General features: G+C 55.0%; 1 protein-coding gene across 1 annotated transcript; it reads right to left on the reverse strand.

The window, feature by feature from the left end:
• Positions 1-870: 870 nt before the first annotated feature.
• Positions 871-13,369, reverse strand: ADAMTS8 (ADAM metallopeptidase with thrombospondin type 1 motif 8; the record flags this gene model as incomplete). The annotated part of the gene is made up of 9 exons (XM_080631706.1): positions 871-1,603; positions 3,100-3,275; positions 3,349-3,521; positions 3,765-3,948; positions 4,527-4,825; positions 5,654-5,821; positions 6,228-6,360; positions 6,556-6,795; positions 12,767-13,369. The coding sequence occupies 9 exons, from the start codon at positions 13,367-13,369 to the stop codon at positions 871-873; spliced, it is 2,709 nt and encodes a 902-aa protein (XP_080487832.1).
• Positions 13,370-20,299: the final 6,930 nt, after the last annotated feature.

Raw genomic sequence — 20,299 nt, forward strand, 5'->3', positions numbered from 1 at the left:
CACACTGAAACAGGGGAAGTTCAGGTTAGATCTAAGGAGAAGCTCTTCCCTGTGAGGGTGCTGAGGCGCTGGCGCAGGGTGCCCAGAGAAGCTGTGGCTGCCCCATCCCTGGCAGTGTTCAAGGCCAGGTTGGACACAGGGGCTTGGAGCAAGCTGCTCCAGTGGAAGGTGTCCCTGCCCGTGGCAGGGGTTGGAGCTGGATGAGCTTTAAGGTCCTTTCCAACCCAACCCATTCTATGATTCTACGATGATGGGGGTATCTAGAGACAGAGCTTTGTCGCCTTTAAGCTATAAACCCAACTGAAACCACCACCACCACCTCCCCTCTCCCGTCTAATGCACGCCAGGATCTTTCCCTCAGCTCCCTCCTGCTCCCAGCCAAGCGAGTTATCTCCCAGATAAACCCAGAGCTGATAAAATGCTCCTTGTGCTCAAGGACACCCACACTGCTGCAGGGAGGGGACAGCAACCCCATCCAACCCTTTGGCAAAGGGATCCCAACTTTATCAGCAAAGCCGCCCACTCTGGACCTCTTTGACCTGCAGCTGGGACGGGGCGATGGCAAAGCCAGATTCCACATTCTTTTCCAGCAACAAATCCTTACAAACAGAGTCTGCAACTGTGCTCTTTGGAAAAACCCTATGGATACACCTATTTTCCCTTTAAATTACAACTTGCCTGCAAGCAGCCAGCTGGAAGGAAAAAGAGAAAGGAAAAACAGTGATTCCTCCCCACTTTGCTGCTGTTATTCCCCCCTCTGAGGTAGACGTGGATGGGATGGGGATGAACCTCTGGAAAGTGGTTAAACAAGCTCACAGCACCCTCGTTGTCCTGCCCCGGTGGTGCCGCTGTGGTGCATCACCACCGAGCTCAGCACTGCTGCAGCACGCAGGCGGCAGTGACCGGTGGTGGCCCTGGTGAGCTGCATCTCTCCGGGGCAGTGATTGTGCCCGTGTAGTCGATGCAGGAGGCGTTGCGCATCCGGATGCCCTCCCCACAGGTCTGGGAGCAAGGGGACCAGGGACCCAGGCGCCAGAGCGGGCAGGGGATGTCACCACAGGGCTTGATGTCCTCGGGCTTGAGGGCTCTGTCGCAGGTAGAGGAGGTTTGGCCCTCCATGTCCCGGCAATCCACCGTCCGCCTCTGCCAGCCGGAGCCGCACGTCTTGGAGCACTCGGACCAGTCACCCAGGACCCATTGAGAGGTCAGCATCGGGCGGATGATGTTGGCCGACTTCTTCTCTTTGCCTTTCTGCTTGCTAAAAGGGACATCCTTGGGGATGAAGAAGGTGTATTTGACTTTGGGTGGGAAGACCTCGCTGGCGATGGTCAGCAGCTGGACCGTGAGCGGCTCCGGGAGCTGTCGGAAGCTCTGCAGCCTCTCCAGGGTCGTCATGGAGCCGCTGTATTTCAGGATGGTTCCCTTAACGAGGATGTCCTGCTCCATGGCTGAGATGGCAAAGTCTCCGTTCAGCAGGTACTTGCCCTCGAGGGTCCTCAGGGCCAGGTAGTTCCCATCGTGACGGACCCCTCGGTGGCTGCGCTGTTTGATGTCGATGTTGGTTGCCCCTGCGGGGATGGTGACGATGTCGTTGTAGCCGTATCTGCACAGGCCAAAGGGACATGGTTAGGTTCCTGGACTTACTAAGAGGAGACCCATGCAGGGGACAGCTCTTGGTAACCCCCTCTGTAACCCTGAGCTCTCAGGAGCTGGAAATCGTCGGGGTTTGGATTGGAAGGGACCTTAAAGCTCATCCAGTTCCATGGGCAGGGACCCCTTCCACTGGACCAGGTTGCTCCAAGCCCCTGTGTCCAACCTGGCCTTGAACACTGCCAGGGATGGGGCAGCCACAGCTTCTCTGAGCACCCTGTGCCAACGCCTCAGCACCCTCACAGGGAAGAGCTTCTGCCTAAGAGCTCATCTCAGTCTCCCCTCTGTCAGTTCTAAGCCATCAAAAGTGAGCGATGCAATCAAACAACAGCCCCACGGTTACCAGTTGCCACCCTTACTGCCTTTCTTCTGAAATGGGTGAAGTGTTTGGAACTAAAAGCCTGGCTGTCCAGTGATTCCATCACTGGTGATGCTGAAGGACAGCATCGGATAGTGATATAGCTATAGAGATACAACAGATACAGCACAGCACCAGGAAGGTTTTGGCACTCAAGCCCTTGGCACCCTATGCTATCGTCATCACCTGCTGCTACAATAAAGAGCCACCCTGGTGTGACTTAGCCCATGGGGCTGTTGGGATGGTTTTCCATACATCCCCGTGGTTGATGCTGCGGTCAGGAACTGGGTTTGGAGTATTCCGGAATAAAGCCTTCAGGTCAAACTCTGCTCTCAGTCACCCTGACCCTGATCTTAATGGGATCTCTTCTTGGCTGGAGCTATGGCGCTAATCTCGCTTTAGTCAACCACAAACAATTCCTAGGCGAGTGGAAGCCCCGTTTCAGCTGGTTCCCTGGAAGGAAACCATTCAGGAAATGTAATTTGACTGCGTGAGTCACCTCACCACATGGAATTGGATGTGTTGGGCTTTTGTTACTGTCTTTTCAACAAAAGCCTTCAATTCAACTCTTTGGCAAAGCAATGGGGATCTTGGGCACGGGAAGTGGCTGCCTCCATGCCTGAAATTCACCCCAGAGCTAGGGAGAAGCTATTGAACTATTTATATCCCACATTGGCCCTTGAATATGTGTCCAAATCACTGCATTGGGATGAGATACACGTGAACTCCTCAGGGCAGCAGAGTGATTTGCAGTGGCATACCAAGCCCATCGCCAGGGTCATTGCCCATCATGGCCATAGCCCATCACCGGCTGTTGTTGTAGGAAATAAGCTGTGCTTGGCTTGCATAATGCTGCTCTGAAATAAACTTAGTGTTAGCCCTAAAGCCTAGGGAGCAGAGGAGGCTGTTGCACGAGTGATCTGGCTGAGGGCGTTTGCATGTTAACCCCAGTTAACAGCATGGAAGGGAAGCCAAGCACTCCTGGAGTCCAACTGCTGCAAACAAGCTCTGCAGTGAGGTGCAGACTGGCTTTACATGCCCTAGGAAGAGTTCTGCTATTCCTATCCAAGCACTTTTGGTAGTGAACTGACTTGGATCGGTTGAGTGAGCCGGATATTTTCCTGCACGTTGAGCCATTGCCACCGCACACCCCACATTTGTCCAGCTTCTTGGAAGACCCAACGATGTGATCGCAGCCAGCCTTGATGCACTGCCCATGGACGCAGATGGAGAGGGTCTCTGGTCCACACAGCGTCCCGTCGATCACCTAGGCAGGATGCAGAGGAACAGTGAGGGCATGTGGTCTGAAACGGGTTGAAAGCAGGCGGTTATCATCTTACTTTGGCCTCAAAGACTTTGAATTCACTCCTCCCTCTGGCTCGGCAGAAGAGCTTGCATCGGTCTCGGGGTGACACCCCGGCGTACTTGGGTACCCACTCCAGGCGGTTCCCTTCCAGATCCGTCAAGTTGTAGCTGTTGTACTTCTCACACTGCTGCTCCCGAAAGCTTTTCCCTGCAAGGAAAGGCCAAACATGCCCTTGTGGGGAAACCTGCAGGAGCTGCTGTCCTCATCGCGGAGATACGGGAGCGCACCAGCATCAGAGCGATGCCGCACACCTTGCACCCCTCTGGAATGGATCACAGCCCCAGCAGAAGGGGATTCCCACCCCAGGTATATGAATGCTTAAGGGAGAAGGGAGCAGTGATGGGGTCTGGAAGAGCAGGGGTGGGATGCGCTGGGAATTGGTGTCCTTACCATCCGCTGGGCACTCGTCCGTGTGGCAGGACTGGTACTTGGCGCGCTGGCCCTCGCAGTACCTGCCGCCGTGCTGGGGCTTGGGGCTGTCACAGTGGCGGTAGGAGAACTGCACCCCACCACCACAGCTCCGGGAGCAGGAGCCCCAGGGGCTCCACGGGCCCCAGCCGCCATCCACCACCGGCTGCAAGAGACAGGAGAAGCTGCTGGGTCCATCCCTGTGCCCGTCCATCCCCATGCAGCACCGCTGAAATCCCTCCCTGTGTCACCAGGCAAACCCTGCCGCAGCAAAGCACTTCACGTGAAGTTCAGGCTCTCAGTGACATGGGTTAGGGGTGGACTTGGGGTAATGGTTTGATGATCTTAAAGGTCTTTTCCAGCCTGGTTGATCCTATGAAGCTATTACTGACTTCCACCAGTCTGTTCATGTGCTCAAAGCTAAGCTTGGATTGAAGTGCTTTGCTGACTGACTCAGAAATCACTGCTAATTCCCCTGGCAGGGCAAAAAGTGATGATTTCATTGCAGATCTGCATCTGCTTGCTCTTGGTTCACACCAGCCTTGGCAAAAGGCATGGCAGCATTTAATAGGCTTGCCAGTGATACAGATTGCCAGTAAAAAGGGTTAATGATAGGTGCTGTTGAAGGAGAGATATCCAGAAAACAAAGCAAGCAAATCCAAAGCCAGTCCAGGAGATGGCAGGTTTGAGGTTTGGGAATCCCAAAGGGTCGAGCCTGTCAGTCCCAAATCTCATCCCCATTACCTGAGGTTTCAGGGCATCCTGTGGCACGCAGCGTCCATCCCAGCACATCCCAGTGGCTTTGCATGGAGTGCCATCAGCCCAGGGCAAGCTGCCATTCTTGGTGTGGCAGAGGGGCTCCCCAGTGCCGGTCCTGCACCAGAGCTGGGCACAGATGTCCTCGTCCGTGGTGTTGGGGCAGTGCTGGAAGTCCTTGCCGAAGATCTGCTGGCACTGCTGGTCCAGGCTGTACAGGGCTCCTTGGCCGGGCAGCTCCACAGGCAGGGGCAGGGGCTCTGCTGGGGCATCGAGCAAGCAGTCACCTGGGTGAGACACAAGAATCAGGCTGGGGATGCATCAGGGCTTGATGTCATGGCTTGCACGGAGCAGGGCACATGGAATGGTTTGGGTTGGAAAGGACCTTGAAGCTCATCCAGCTCCAACCCCTGCCATGGGCAGGGACACCCTGCACTAGAGCAGCTTGCTCCAAGCCTCTGTGTCCAACCGGGCCTTGAACACTGCCAGGGATGGGGCAGCCACAGCTTCTCTGGGCACCCTGTGCCAGCGCCTCAGCACCCTCACAGGGAAGAGCTTCTGCCTTATCTCCAACCTGAACTTCCCCTGTTTCAGTTTGAACCCATTACCCCTTGTCCTGTCACTACAGTCCCTGATGCAGAGCCCCTCCCCAGCATCCTTGTAGCCCCCTTCAGACACTGGAAGCTGCTCTGAGGTCTCCACGCAGCTTCTCTTCTCCAGCCTGAACAGCCCCAATGTTCTCAGCCTGTCTCCATACAGGAGGTGCTCCAGCCCCTGAGCATCCTCGTGGCCTCCTCTGGCCTTGCTCCACCAGCTCCGTGTCCTTCTGATGTTGAGGACACCAGCACTGCACCCAGTGCTGCAAGTGAGGTCTCATGAGAGCAGAGGGGCAGCATCACCTCCTTCAACCTGCTGGCCGGACCTCTTGGGATGCAGCCCTGCTCTGCCTCTGGGACATGTTCAGTTCCACATTGATCAATCAAGCAACCTCAAGCCTCTGTCTGTGTCTGATTTGCCTCCCCTTCACCCCGCACACCCCTCCAGGCAGTGGAAAGAGCCTCAGCAGTTAAGCAAGAGGCTGTTTTGAGTGATGAGGCTGCTAAACCCAGCCTTACCGTGCCCTCCATCCAGGAACTCGGTGAGGTACATGGCGCTGCAAGGAGACCAGGGCTGGGTCTTGTTCAAGTGGATGAAAAGAGGGGCCATCATATGGTGCTTGCCAAGGGGCCCAAAGAGCCGCTCACAGGTCTTGGAGTCATCATGGGGCATGCTGAGAACATGGCCTAAGGAGCAGAGAGCAGCAGTGAGACCAAACCATCCCTGCTCTGCTGCAGGAGGTGAATGGGCATCTGAGAGCATCCATAAGATAACAAACAGCTCCTATTGCTGTAATAGCTCCAGGTTTCCTGTGGCTCCAGAGCAGAGCTGCTCCAGCCCTCGCAGCATCTCCATGGCCTCCTATGGACTCGCTCCAACAGCTCCATGTCCTTCTTGTGCTGGGGGCCCCAGAGCACCAAATTACACCAATTTGGGCCCTTCTAAGTGCTTTTGCTGGTGGAAACCAGCATCTGCCAGTGCCAGAGGCTCCCTAATGCTTGGCTGGTGGTACCCAGCGGGGTGATGCTGGTGCTGGGCTGTGCTACATCCCCTCCCAGCAGACCCCCCCCGCCTTGGGAAGGGATGCATTACCCAGTTCATGGGCCAGGGTGTAAGCTGCCTGCAGCCCCTCATCCTCGATCACGGAGCAGCTTTTGTTGCGGTCGCACATGGTGCCGATATCCGCCACTCCCAGCGTGTCACAGCCTTGGTGTCCGCAGAAGTCCTGTTTGGAAGCAGCACCAAAGGGATAAGGCAGGAGGAAGGTGTCCCCCCTCCAACAACCCCATCATCTCCAGGCGGACGTGGTCTGCACCCAAATGCAACCACCCCCCGAGAGCTGCGAGCTTGGAGCAGGGATCCCTTCTCTTCCTCCTCTTCCTCCTCTTCCCACCCCAACCGAAGCATCCCAAGGGATGACCTGTCTGGTCAGCAGGATGGCAGTGTCGTAGTGCTCCGGGTGCCGGTCGCTCGGGGGGTTGAACCTCTGCTGCCAGCTACAGAAGTTGCGCAGGGTGAGCCCACCATTGTCGGACACCTCCGGCCCTGCTGCCTCCTCATCCACCACCAGCACCTTCACCACCACCAGGTTAATGGAGTTCTTCAGGCTGGGGTGTTTGTAGATGCGAGCGGCCATGGACATCAGCGTCAGGACGTGGTTCTGTGGGGGAAGAATGGGGCGGGCAAAGCCAGGGTGAAAACTGTTGTGGGGCCATGGTTTTGGTTCATCATTCGTCAACCAACTACCTTGAGGGAGCCACCTGGGTTGATGGATGAAGTGCTGCCTGGAATACTGGTCTACGTGATGCTTTACACCCCGTGCCAGCGGGAAGGACAGGCAGGATGAGCCCACCCCTGCATCCCATTCCCCAGCCACTGTTTCACCTGCAATGAACCCTTTGCACCCAGCAATCCCTCAGGAAACCCTCACGTTCATGCTCTTGCATATTCCCAAAGCATTAACCTTGCCTCACACCACCATAAAACTCCCTGAACCCAACCTTCCCCGTGACAAATGAGGCTGAAACCCTTTGCCATCCAAGCCTTGTCCCGGCAGCATCCCTTGCTCAGGCACTGGGATGACCAGGGATTACTTAATATGTCAGACGCGCCAGTGATGTTTAGGCTGATGTAAACATCTTATCAGAGCATCGACATTCCTCCTCTGCTTGGCACCCATTCCCAGCCTTGGAGTCAGGAGAAAGAAATGCAGCTATTACACAATGTGGTATTGGGAAAGAGAAAGTGGCTCCTCTCCTCCCCAGACCCCGTGCTCCCACTACTTAAGCTGGAAGCCCTCTGCTATTGGGTTGCCCCCAGAATACACGTTCCCTGCTCTGTGCAGCATCCATCGTGATGCTGCTGGGCACTAAATGCCCTTTCCTTAGCACACAAGGCAGGGTTTTAGGGAGAATCCCCCCATAAGCAATAACATCTTTGCTGCACCAGGGCCCTCGGGGCTGTTTTAGACCCTTCTGCCACACTTGATCCCGTCGCTGGCAGCTCCATGCAAGCAGATGTTTTGCTTCAGCAGGATGTATCCCGAATCCTCCCCGGCTCATTATCCAAGGGCAGGGAGCACTGGATAGACAGGTTTATTTAGACTGGCCCCATGTTCACGACGTGACTCACGTCCCAGCCCAAATGTCATGGAGAAGTCACCACCGAGGCAAGAAACCCAGGCGAGATCCCCAGGAATGGTTGCTCTGAGGGAATTGTTTACCCCGTGCGGAGAATCCATTGGGAATCTCCCTAAAAACATCACAACGCCTTCTTAAAATCGTATCCTAGAGGGATGCTCTGTGCCAGAGCTGTACATCACGGACCGGTTTGGGTTGGAAAGGACCTTAAGATCATCATATTCCAACCCCCTGCCATGGGCAGGGAAAACACACACTGATTTATGCTTCATCAGCATTGCACAGGACACTCTCACGGGATCATCCCTCATTCCCAAGGGAGCAAATCCTGCCCCATCCTTTCCTAACCCATTACAGGTTTCCCTCCCTCCCAGTAGCTTTGACCTGGGAGCTCTCAGTCCCTACCCCAAATTCCCTGGGATATCCTCAGGGTTAGATCCAGCAGGATCTTTCAGCAGCAAGAATGGAGGGACTCAGAAAACATCCATTTGCCTTCCCTTCATCTGGAAAGCAAACTGAACAAACAGCTCTTTCGTGCCGATTTAAAAGGTCAGATTCACTTGTTCCACCATCTGCTCCCTATTCATACCCAGTCCCGGGCCGTGCAGGACCTGGTTGGGGTTTGGATGGACCCTGATGCCTCTGGGGAGAGCAGCAATCCACCTGCATTGCCTTCGCTTGGCCAAGGGCTTGGAGCCGGAGCCAAAAGCAAAGTACAGCATCCCCAGGGCTCAGGGGAGGCTTTTGGCCAACAACTGAGTTGAATCCTGCTTGTCCCATCCTCCTTTGGCTTGGTGAGCCACCCAGGAAGGAACGCTGCCTTCTCCAGGGTGTCCTTCCAGCATCAAGGATGTGGGTATCAGGATCGGTTGTGGGGCAGCCAAGGGGTCAGGTTTGGGGAGCCCAATGGACTGGTTTCTGCTCAAGGTGCTTTCGTGCCATTTCCAACCAGCATCCCGGGAGATCTTGGCAGGATTTCTGTCCAGCTGGTAAATACAGCTGGAAAACCAGCCCCTTACCTGCTCTGGGGGGACAAGGCACCAAGAAAGGACCGCAGGAGCATCCCTCCTCTGCTCCATGTGCTGCTTCCGTAGCCAGGCACAAGCACCACCCAGTGCCTGGTGATGCCCCCAGAACCTCTTTTCTCCCCAGCTGCAATCCTTGGTGGTCTCAATGAGAGCAAATCCCACCCATTCCCCCCCACTAAAAGAAAGAGAGGAGATGCCTTTTGTGTGGCAACCTGCATTACAGAGCTCCGATATCCCTCCTACTACAGCACTGCTGCTCCTGTCATGAGGCTGCCAGCAGCAAACAGCACATGCAGAGGGTCAGTGGAACACACGAGCATAAATCAGCGCCTGGGGAGCTGAAGTGGTTGTTTTTAGCCTGGTGGTGGTGAAGGATTTTGCTTCCTGGTACAAGTGCTTGCAAAATCTCTGCTTACGTTCTCCTTCATGGGAAGCACTTGGGGCTGAAGTCTGCAACTGTTTTGTTGGAGGGGTTAAACTATAATGGTTATGGGAGGGAGAAACTGCTCTGACACAGACACCAACTATTATTGTGTATATATGAGTATATATATGTGTGTATATATATATGTGGTGTAATGGTCTAATATCCAGTGCAGGGTGGCAGGGATCACCCATGCAACACCCCAGAGCACCTCACCTCCCCCCAATACACTTGTGGAGATGAATGCTCAACCTAATGCTGTAGCTTTGTCTGTTCACAGGGCTGTTGGCTTTATGGGGTTGGGATTTTCCCTCTTTTCCTCCTAGAAGCCCGAATTTCCCCAGAGGAACCAAACCAACCCCACCAGAAGAGGAACGCTGAGATTTGTGGAGCGCGGACGGATGGAAGCAGGGAAAACACAGGGTCAGATGTGAGGGCTCTTAACAAACAACTGGTAAAAACACATCCCAGCCTATCTTGGATACCCACAGCGGCAGCAGCCACCCTGCCAGCCTCCTCCTGTGCTTTGGAGCCCAAGCCAAGAATTCCCTTACAAACACCATGGGCAGCAGCCAAGGGAAAAGGGGGGATGAGGGTTTTACTTCCAAAGTCACTTTGACGGCCACTCTGGGTTTGGGAGAGGTGGCGACAGGACCCCAGCGCCCATCTGGTCTTAGAGGGAAGGGGCAGCAACACCACACCTAAAACCTCTTAAATCTGCCTGGAAAACACAGAATTCCAGTGAGGAATCGCAGTTTAATCAGACCCATCAGGTTTTGCCCTGGTCCTGAGTCATTACTAGCTCCTGGAGCAAAGAATTGCAGACTCCTTGCTCACAAGTACAAGGGGGAAAAGAAGAGGGATCGTAGCCATCATGTTTGCAGAGGAAAGCTTGGAAGCTCATCGCATCCACACCCAAGAGACTGGAGAAATCCCACCACAGGAATCCCATTCTGCTGCCAACTGGCCGGGAATGCCGATGTCTCAGCAAACATCCCTGGAACCTCGCAGAGCATCCCTGCAAGTGCAGCCTGTGCTGCAGGTGCTCAGCCCGGACGCCCTTTCTGCTGCATACCAAAGGGATTAGACCCCTGCACCGTGTCCTGCTTCAGCTTCCCACACTCAAACCCACACTTAGCTCTGCTGGTGATGCTCGCAATCCCTTTCTCTTCCCCCTCAAGCACCTTTGGATCCTCCACAACTTATCCCTTGTGTCCAGCCTGGGGCCTCGCACCCATCTCTATATAAAGAGGCTTTTGCCAGTCGCTGCAGGTCACATCCTGCGCAGCTCTCCACAACCTGCTGCTCACAGATCCTATTGCTCAGCACCATCCTGCTGCTAATTCCACCCCAAATACCCATCTCCTGCAGGCATCAAGGCAGAAGAATGATCAAACCCCGCAGTTTCATGTCTGGGTCTTCATCATTTCCTCCTGGTTTACATGGGTACCGATGGAGGTAGAATTAAGCTCTTGTTATCTAAATTAGGTGAGCTATAAGGCTCAGATTGATTAGAAAGAAAGCATGAACAGCTTCTTCCTAACAGCATGGCATTGATGATGACTCGCAATGCTTGAACACATCTTCTACTTGAGCCATTCCAGCTTAAAGCAAGGAAATAACTGGGAATACAAAGAATGCTTGTGGCTTTGGATAAAGATTTGGTAACTCAAGTGTGCTTATGGGAAGATAAGTCTCTATATAAATACACTTCCTTCTGATTCAACCTTGCTGCTTCTTGGCCATCTCCTTGTCAGCTCTCTAGGGTCAAACCACCAGCAAGAACAAGCCATCAGTGCTTTTAGCCCCCCCAAAAGGGGTATTTAGGGAGAAGTGAGACAGTTTTTGGTCTCCTGGGTTAAAAGGAACCAGCTTCTCCCTGCATTTGTGTGGCGGAAACAAAAGACACACAAACACAGCAGGCGGCTTTGTATTGGTTTGCTGCTGGTTGAAGTTTGCTCCTTACTGCTTAAACAGGCTCTTGCTCCCCATCCCAAACCAGATCTTTGATGGGAAGGAAGCCTTTAAGAGGTACCCTGAGAGATAACACAAAGATACTGCTCTTGGGGACAGAGAAATGATGGCAAAATGGGAGCCAAGAGGACTGGAAACTGCTGGATAACTCTGTCATGCACCTACCCCAACCACAGCACCTTGTTTATAGCAGGAGGTAGACCATGGGGCGTTGCTTTAGAACATGGGGCTGCAGAAGATGCTGGCTGAAGAAGATGCGATACACTCTTTCTCCTTCCCTTTTGGGGTACCCGAGACCAGCTTCATGCTACAGGGAGAGCAATTCCCACCACCATTTAGATGCCTGGTGCTTAAAAACTTGGATTACTCCATAGCAAGCTCTGCTTCTAACTGCTGTGAGCTCTGGAGGGGCTGCCTCCTAGTGCAGCATCCAGCGTTCCTTAACCCTTTGCCAGCCTGGCAAGCAAGACCAAGCAAGGGGTGAAACAGGAGTGATGCTGAGCAGTTGGAGCTCCAAGGTTGAGCAATTCCCAAGGTCCAGCCCCATCTGAGCACAGCTGGAATTAGGAGTGGAGAAGCTGGATGAAGCCCCCAGGGAAAGGATAAAGGAGGCTGAGATGGCAAAGCCAAAGCCCAATGGCTCCCCAGCTTCAAGGGCTCCTCAAACAGCCCCATGCCCACCCAACCACTGCTGAGGATGAGCAACTTTAGTGCACAGTTATCCCCCTCAGACCTGAATTTGGACCTGAACAATCCATCACTGCAGGGAGCGCAGTGCTGGGGAGCTGGAAAAAACAACTCCGTGCGATGGAAGTGGGTGGTCCACAGCCCTGGAGATGGATGCGGGGGGCTGAGACCCCAACACATCCACTCCCTGGGGTCTCCATGGAGCCTGGCCATGGGCAGGGTCTCCACAGTTGAAGCATGATGAAGGAAAGGGACCGATTTTGGTGCTGATGGCCGAGGCAAAGGGATGCTCCTGCATCTGCTGGTCTGCTACAGGTGGCTCTGGAGCAGGACTACTCGTTACTCAGCTCCTGGTTTATTTACTGTTCAGAAGGGAGTTAAGCCCATTACTCTTTCCTCATAGGAAGAAAGGCATTAACCCCCTCTTTGGGACACCTTTCCATTGGGACATTTGGGTCCCTCATCTTTGGGACCCCAAACTGATGGGACATCCCCATGTCCAGCCTGTGCAGACACAGAATCCCTGGGCTGGATCCTGGGGCTGGGAAAGGGTCCCCAAAGACTGACCAAACCGCATAGATCAACCCCGCAGCCTTTGCCCTAGGGATTTACAGCCCCTACACAGCTACAGAGGGAAGGGGGGGACAAAGCCAAGGTCCCCAACATTGTCCCCAGCCTGGTGGGGACAGAGGAGCAATGGGGGGGAGAACAGGGGGATTGAGGGAGAACTGGGGGGACACACAGAGGGGTGCAGGGACAAATGGGGGGACACACAGAAGGGGATGCAGTGGCAACTATGGGGGGGGGAATGAAGGGATAAGGGGGCAATTAGGGGATGGAGCAATGGCAGGGCACGGGGGGGACACCGCCAGCCCTTACCTCCACATCCTCCCCGTAGAACCGCACCATGGAGGCATCAGCCACCAGCAGCGTCTCCACGTACCGCGCCTGGGAAACGAAGCGCTTGGCTCGGCGGAGCGGCTCCCGGGGACCGGGAACACCGGGACCGGGAGCACCGGGAGCAGCGCGGCGCCGGAGGCGATGCGGCCGCCTCCAGGGCGGCCCGGGCCAGCGCTGCCCGAGCGGCTGGAGCTCATAAGCGGCCCCATCGAGGAGGAAAGCGGCGCGGAGCCCGGCTCCACCGCAGCGGCTGAGCACGGCGGCGCCATCGGGGCTCCCATCGACGGTCCCCGCGTAGAAGCATCCCCGCCGGGGCGCGCTGCGTGCCGCTGCCCTGCGGCTCCCCAAGCGCTGCAGGCGGTACCGGGGAGCCAGGAAAGCGGCGTCGGGGCGCAGCCGGAGCACGACGGCTCTGCCGAAGGCCGCCAGCCGCAGGGCCAGCTGCCCCGGCGGGGCGGGCAGGCGGGCGGGCAGCACCGGCTGCGCCTCCCGCGGCGGCGGCGGCGGCGGCAGCGCCCAGGCGTGGCACAGCAGGAGAAGGTGGAGCGGAGCCCGGCCCCCCAGCAGCGCCCGCCGCCCCATCGCAGGCCCCCCCCGCCCGCAGCTCCGAGCCGGCCGCCGAGCCCGCGGTATTTATACTTTCGGCCCCCCTCCGGCTTTGACATAAGAGGTTTATTTTTGCTGTCTCGCTGGTCCCCCCCCCCCCCTCCCGTTCTCTCCCCTCCCCTGCCAGGGCCGGGGGGAGGAGGAGAAGAGAAAGAAAAAAAAAAAAAAAAAGGCAAAAGAAAGAAGAAGCAAGGGGGAAAAAAAAAGCCCCGAACCAGCCCACTTTTGGATGCGATGCGAGGCCAATCAGGCGCCGGGAGCCCCGCCTGCCTCCAAGTGTCAACTCCAGCCCGTTACTCTCCCAGCGTTAACCCCTTCAGGCCAGGCTCTGCCCGCCCCGCTCTGATGCAGCCCCCGTGGGGTGGGTTTGCTCCAGGGGCTGGCAAACTCTTCTCCTACTCCTCTATTGCCCTCCTTACCAAGGCAGGATTTGCCCTACGGGGCTGCCCGGAGAAGCTGTGGCTACCGCATCCCTGGCAGTGTTCAAGGCCAGGTTGGGCTTGGAGCAACGTGGTCCTTGCCTATGGAACCGGATGAGCTTTAAGGTCCCTTCCAACCCGAACCATACCATGATTCCCACTCCCCATTTCCCCCTGCATCCCTCCACTGCTGGAAAGCACCAGGCCTTTGCCAGCTGGAAAGCATCTCATTGCAGCCTGGAAGGCAGAAGGTGCCTCCGGAGGTTCCCCCTTTCCTGGTTCCCATGTCCTTTGCTTAGCCAAGGGCAGAGAGGGCTGTGGGCCCCAGGGAAAGCTCCAGCACTGACTCGGACAAGGAGGTTTCCATGCCCTGAGCAAACAGCTGGGTCCACATGGGGTTTGCTCTGGCTGGAATCAGACCACAGGCTCAGCCAGACTGTGGAAACCCAGCTCTCCCCTTGCAATGGAGTTTTGCCTTGTGTCCATGCTCCCTGTATACCCCTCCAGGACTATAAGAGCTTCAGGCTGTAAAACCAGGTGAAACACAAACATCAGGAGATGGGCAGGAACCCGCTCAGCACCAGGGAACAACCAGCTCTAATGGAGAAAGGGAGATCACTCTTTACATATTACTCCTTCTTTCCTTTTAAGCCTCATTAGTTCATGAGATTCCTGGCCTCTGGAATGCCCTTTGTGCCCCGGAGATACCCCAGGATACCCTTGAAGGAGTTCATCCTGCTCCATACCCTCATTTTCTAACCTTTTCCAGGGAGTAGCGGATGCTCAGGACTGGGTTTGGGCTCCTTTAACCTTGCTGTGGGTGCCAGCCCAAGGACCAGCTCCTCTAAACCTTTATTTTCCTTCCCTTCCCCTAATCCTAAGAAGATCCAAAAGGATAAAGCAGCATTTGGCACCTCGGGATTCCTGGGAAACCAGAACCCAGCCACAGCTGAGCAGCAGGGCGCAGGGAGAAACGCTGCTCTCCCCTTGCTCCAGCATGGATTTACATCTGCCTCTCTATTATTATCTCCACTTAAAAGCCACATCCCTACCTACGTAGTAAACACAGCCCTGGCTCTAAATAGCAGCACTGCCCTGGGCCAGGGCTCTGGTTACTTTGCTTTTTAAAGCGTGGTTTGTGACCATGTGAGGGGGGCAAATAGGGAGATTAATAGGGATAAAGGTAAAAAGCAGCCCCGTTCACGGTGTGGTTGGGTCTGTGTAGTGAAAGGGGGATGGCTTTAAGCTGAAACAAGGGAGATTGAGATGGGATATAAGGAAGCTCTTCCCTGTGAGGGTGCTGAGGCGCTGGCACAGGGTACCCAGAGAAGCTGTGTCTGCCCCATCCCTGCCAGTGTCCAAGGTATCCCTGCCCATGGCACCAGATAAGCTTTAAGGTCCCTTCCAACCCATCCCATGCTGCGGTGGTGCCCCTGCTCTGACCTAGGACAGGTGAAGGCTGCAGGCGGCACAGGGCCCGTCTCTCCAACAGGATGCAATTTATTCCCGGCTTTCCGCTCTCGGAGCTACCCCTTTGATCCCGGAGGACGCGCTTGCATCCTGGCTTGAAGGCGCTGCTGGTTTCCATTAGCGGCTCCGCTCCGCAAACAGGAGCTGGAATTGCTCGTGGCCTCCCTGGGCTCTTCGTAAACCAGCACAAAGGGATGCGGGGATGCAATAACATCCAAAGCACCCCAAGGCTTTGGGGGGTTCCTGCTTAGAAACATGGAATGGGTTGGAAGGGGCCTTAAAGCTCACCCAGTTCCAACCCCTTCCACTAGAGCAGGTTGCTCGGAGCCACATCCAACCTGGTTTCTCACTCCCTTGCAGGACCCGCTGCCACCAAACCCCACTTACAGCCCAGAGTGTGCTCCTCTCGTTTCTAAGGGGCTGTCTGAGCATGTGGAAGCCATTAACTCCCCACTCGCTGTGATTTAAAGTCCCCTTTGATCACCCAGCTTGCAAACGTCTGCCCCCCATCCCCAGCTCTGCAGACCCATGCAGCGAGCAGCTCCCTCCTGCATCCTTCCCGAAGGACTGAGCCTGGCACCCATTGCCCAGGGAATTTCGGCTCCCGGGATGAGGCCCACGCTGCATTCGCTGTTCCTGCCCTGCAGCACTGAGATTGCCCCGTTTCAGGGCTCTGTGTGATGCTTTGCTGTGCCCTCCTTGCCTTGCGAATGGCATCACATCCCAATCTGCAGTGCCAGGCTGATGGTGTAGCCGTTCCCCTCTTTGTTTCAGCTATTCCCTCCTTTCAGCCCCCGGAAAACCTTTGGGATAAGCATTTACCAGCAGCTACAGGCTCAATAAATGTCACCGCTAGATGTCAGTGCCTCCCTATGAGGGAAATCCTACATCCATCCCTGCGAGCTGGCTGCCCTGGAGCAGATCCTGCGGCAGCAACAGGAGAGTGAAGGGTGCTGCAGCCAGCACCAAACCCACCTGATGGCAGAAAGGGGCATAATTCCATTAGCTTTCCTTTTGAAGGCAGCAAATGGGAAGAAATCTCTGCCAGAAAGCACCTGAGCTTCAAATCACAGCCCTGGCCTTGCATGCTTCCAATTTACCTTCAGTAGAACCATCTTAGCTGCAAGGATGGCAAGTGAGGCTCGAGGAAAGGATTTCTTGCCTTATATTTGCCTGAGATTTGGGGCTTGATTTGGAGCAGGGGGCAACTGGGAAGTGAGTTACATGGCAAAATCCCAGGATCGATCGGGAATCACTGCACTGCACCGCTGCAGCCACAAGAGGGCCTCCCCGCCTTAGAAGTGGTGCTTATTTAGCCTTTGGTACCCCCAAACCCCTTAAATAGAGGGGTTTTCCTTCCTCTTAATGCACTGTATGAGCTTCCCCAAGTGCAGCATCCCATCCCTGGGGATGTGCGTCAACAGCACAAGAGGATTGGCAGCTGAGGGTGATGCTGTGGGAAAACCGTAATTCCCACTGGATGCTTTAAATGTGGGGAAATCAGAGTTTTAGGCTGAGGAAAGAGCTATTCCTGCTATTAGAGCTATTACTTTCTCTTAGGAAAGAGCTATTCCTAAGGCAGGGTCTCGATTTAGCAGCTGAATGTGCCACCTCCAGAACCTGTTGCTGTAGACAAGCTTAGGTAGTCGTGCACCATAAGCCAGGTGCATCAAGAGTAAAAGGCTGTGATTTGATTTGCCTTGATTTTAAAGGATTCTACCTCTGATTTCCAAACCCTTTTAAGGCACCTCCATATGGATCCTCCATTCTTAATCTCATTTTGATGTGTAACGCAATCAGTCGCAATTACCTTTCATGCCTCGATTTGCAGAGCAATGAAGTCTCACCAGAGGGCAACCTTGCTTCAGGGTGGGTTTGGAGCTCCGCTGCAGGTGTGTCTGTAAGGAAAGCAGGTTTATGGCTTTCCAAAATCCAGGCTTAAATCCTATTTCCAAATCCCCCCAGGCTTTGGGCTCCTTGGGGAGCTGCTTCTCTGCATCCTTTTGACAACCTTTCAGGCTTATCCAGGTCTGCAGCTTCTCCCTTGGTGTCTCCCTGCATCTTTTGCTTTATGCATCTCCAAAATGAGCATCCCATAAAGTGGATCAATCAAGGATGGACCCTGTCTCAGGCAGGTGATGAGAGAGGGGAGTCTGGGATGATTTCTGTGTCATAGAATCATACAATCACAGGTTGGTTTGGGTTGGAAGGGACCTTAGAGCTCATCTACTTTCCGCATACCTTGCTATTGCCATATCGAAGCCCTGATGCCAGAGATGACATGTGTCAGGACCAAGAGAGGAGGCAGCAGAGATGCTCCTGCTGCAGGAGCCATGAGATGATGCACAGGGATCCTTCTGTGCCTCACCTCTGCATGGGGGGAACAGGCTGATTTGGTTCCTGTTGTGTTGCAGGTGTGCTTGAAGACATTTAAATCTCAGATCCTCTCTCACGGGGCAGGTAAAATGCTGCTGCCATCCCTGCTGCATGGGAAACCCGAGGCAGAGCATCCAGTCACTGTCATCAGAGCCAGACCGAATCTAATGAAACTCAGCATCTTCCTGGACCAAGGATGGCGCAGGGTTTAGGTTACACAGCCCTGACGTGCTGGGGTTTCTTGTGCATCTCGCCCTCACTGACCCTATCCAGACCCAGCCAGCTTTTATTCTCCAAGCCTTTCTTTCCTGGAAAGCTGCCCTAACAACTCGCTTTGACTCATCTTCAGTCCCTGGAGAGGATCCTCCTTCCTTGCCCATATGGTTCGGAGCTGGGAGAGCACAGCCTGAACCTTTGGGTGAGAGCCCAGGCCTCTGATCTGCCAACCTTCCAGACAAAGACAAGTGAAGGGCTTGCAACGCCAGCTTTCCTCTGCCTGCAGCCTTCCCACTCTGCCTCTGGCCTGGAGATATGGTCTATTTAATGCTGTTTCTTTCATGATCTGGAATATCCAGGAAATAAGGGAGGGTTTGGGGGTGGTTTTTTGCTCCTCTTTTATTTCTAAATGGCATGGCAACAGTGATGAAAGAGGAGAACTTCTCATCATGCCCCAGAGGTGAAGGTAGGAGGAGTGTCCACACTGCAGAGCAGCTCACACTGGCATTTCAGGATCAGGGTGAGCTATAGATTAAACCTGGCTGAGATAGGGTTTACCTTAAAGTGTTTTCTAGCCAAAAATCAAAGTAGAAGCCAAACTTACCTTGATATACCTTCATCCGTAGCTGTTTGGTGAGGTCCAAAGGCATCTTCCATCTCCATTCCCTGCTTACTGTGTGCTTCCCTTTAGATCACCTGTATCTATCCCATTCCCATCAGATCCAGGCAAACTGCAGGGGGCTGAAGAGTGGCCAGCTTCATCCCCAAGCACCTGGAAAGATGTGGAGTGAGACCAAGGTGTTCTCTTGGTCCTGCTCCTTTGTGCCGATAGAAAGGGCTGTGGAGACCCCTAAAGAAGGGACCTGCCTGCTCCCACCTGGCCCTCACCCTCCTCCTGTGGCTGGTTCCTGTGATCTCCCCTTTGTGTTGCAGAAGACACAACAGAGATATCCCCTTTGCCTACCCTGGTTTGGGAGGGATGTGCCATGAAGATGCCACAATCCTGGGACAGCTCCAGGGCTTGGTCTGGGTCCTTCCCAGTGACTGGGATTGGGAAAATCCCATCACGTCCTTGAGCTGGAGGATAAATGGAACACAAATGTGCCTCCCTTCTTGTCTGGTAAAGGGTGAGCCCTAAGGGCAATATGTGCCCCATAGACTCAGCAGGTTTTCTGCTCCCCACAGGCAGCACACAGTCTTGGCTTGCAATCAGAGCTCTGTCTTTGGGTAGGTGATTCCCGCCTGATCCCAGCTGATCCAGGAGAAATTCCCTCCTGGCACCTCAAGATGCTCAAGGTTGAGTCCTCTCCCTGTGCTGCCCGTTTTCTCTTTGTGGTCCTATCGACATCCCTGGGCACAGGGATCCAAACAAAACCCCGGATTCACCGAGCCCAGATGATCACCTTGGGTCACAGGTTGAGCTGCAGGGCACACGGCCAAGCAAATCACAGCATGGGGAAGCACTGGCACTGCTTATTGCTGCCCATAAACCTATTCCTCAGCCACAGACCATTACTGAGGGCTCTTCACTGCTCTCCTTTTAGTGGTCCTGCTCCCCAAAACCCCTCATCTTTCTACCTTCCCCTGCATCCTTCCTGGTCCCAAGCGCTGTTCTGATGGACACCCCGTCTGGAAGCACAAAAGATGGGGCTGCAATGAACTGTCCCAAACCAGCATGGAGCAGGGGAATTCCAACTTCCCTGCACACCCCTATCCTGACCACAGCCTCCTCCTTGCTGAGGGGGGGGCACAGAGCTTCATCCCACCCCTTCGTCTGGAGCATGAGTGAGGAGCAGCAGGAGGGAGCCTGGCAGATGGGAGCATCCCTGTGGGCTGCAGGATCCCCTTTGGTACCACAAGAATACAAGTGAAGAGGGTCCCCATCCCACCCCCTCATCCCATCCCACCACACATTCCTGTCCTATCCCACATCCCCATCCCACTCCTCTGTCCCATTCCATTTCATTCCATCCCATCCCACGCCCCCATCCCATCCCATCCCATGCCCCATCCCATCCCACCCTCCCACCCTCCCATGCCATCCTATCCCATTTCCCTTATCCCATTCTGTCCTATCCTATTCCCCCATCCCATGTCATCTCCCCCATTCCATCCCATGCTATCTCATCCTACCTTCCCAGGCCATCCGACCCCCCCCATCCCATCCTATTTCATCCCATCCCTGCCCATCCCATCTCATTTCCTCCCTTATCCCATTTCCCCCCTCGACCCCATCCCATCCCGCCCTACCCTCCCAAGCCATCCCATTTCACTTCAGCCCATCACATCCCCTCCATCCCACCTCATCCCATCCCATTCCCCCCCCTCTATCCCATCCCACCCGCTGCGGTCCCGCCCCGGGCGGAGCTCGGCTCTGCCGGCCCCGCTGCTCCGGGCTCTCCCGCTCCGCTCCGCCCGCTCTCCC

The sequence above is a fragment of the Psittacula echo genome, assembly GCF_963264785.1.
Source record: "Psittacula echo genome assembly, chromosome: 18".
NCBI classification, from domain to species: Eukaryota; Metazoa; Chordata; class Aves; order Psittaciformes; family Psittacidae; genus Psittacula; species Psittacula echo.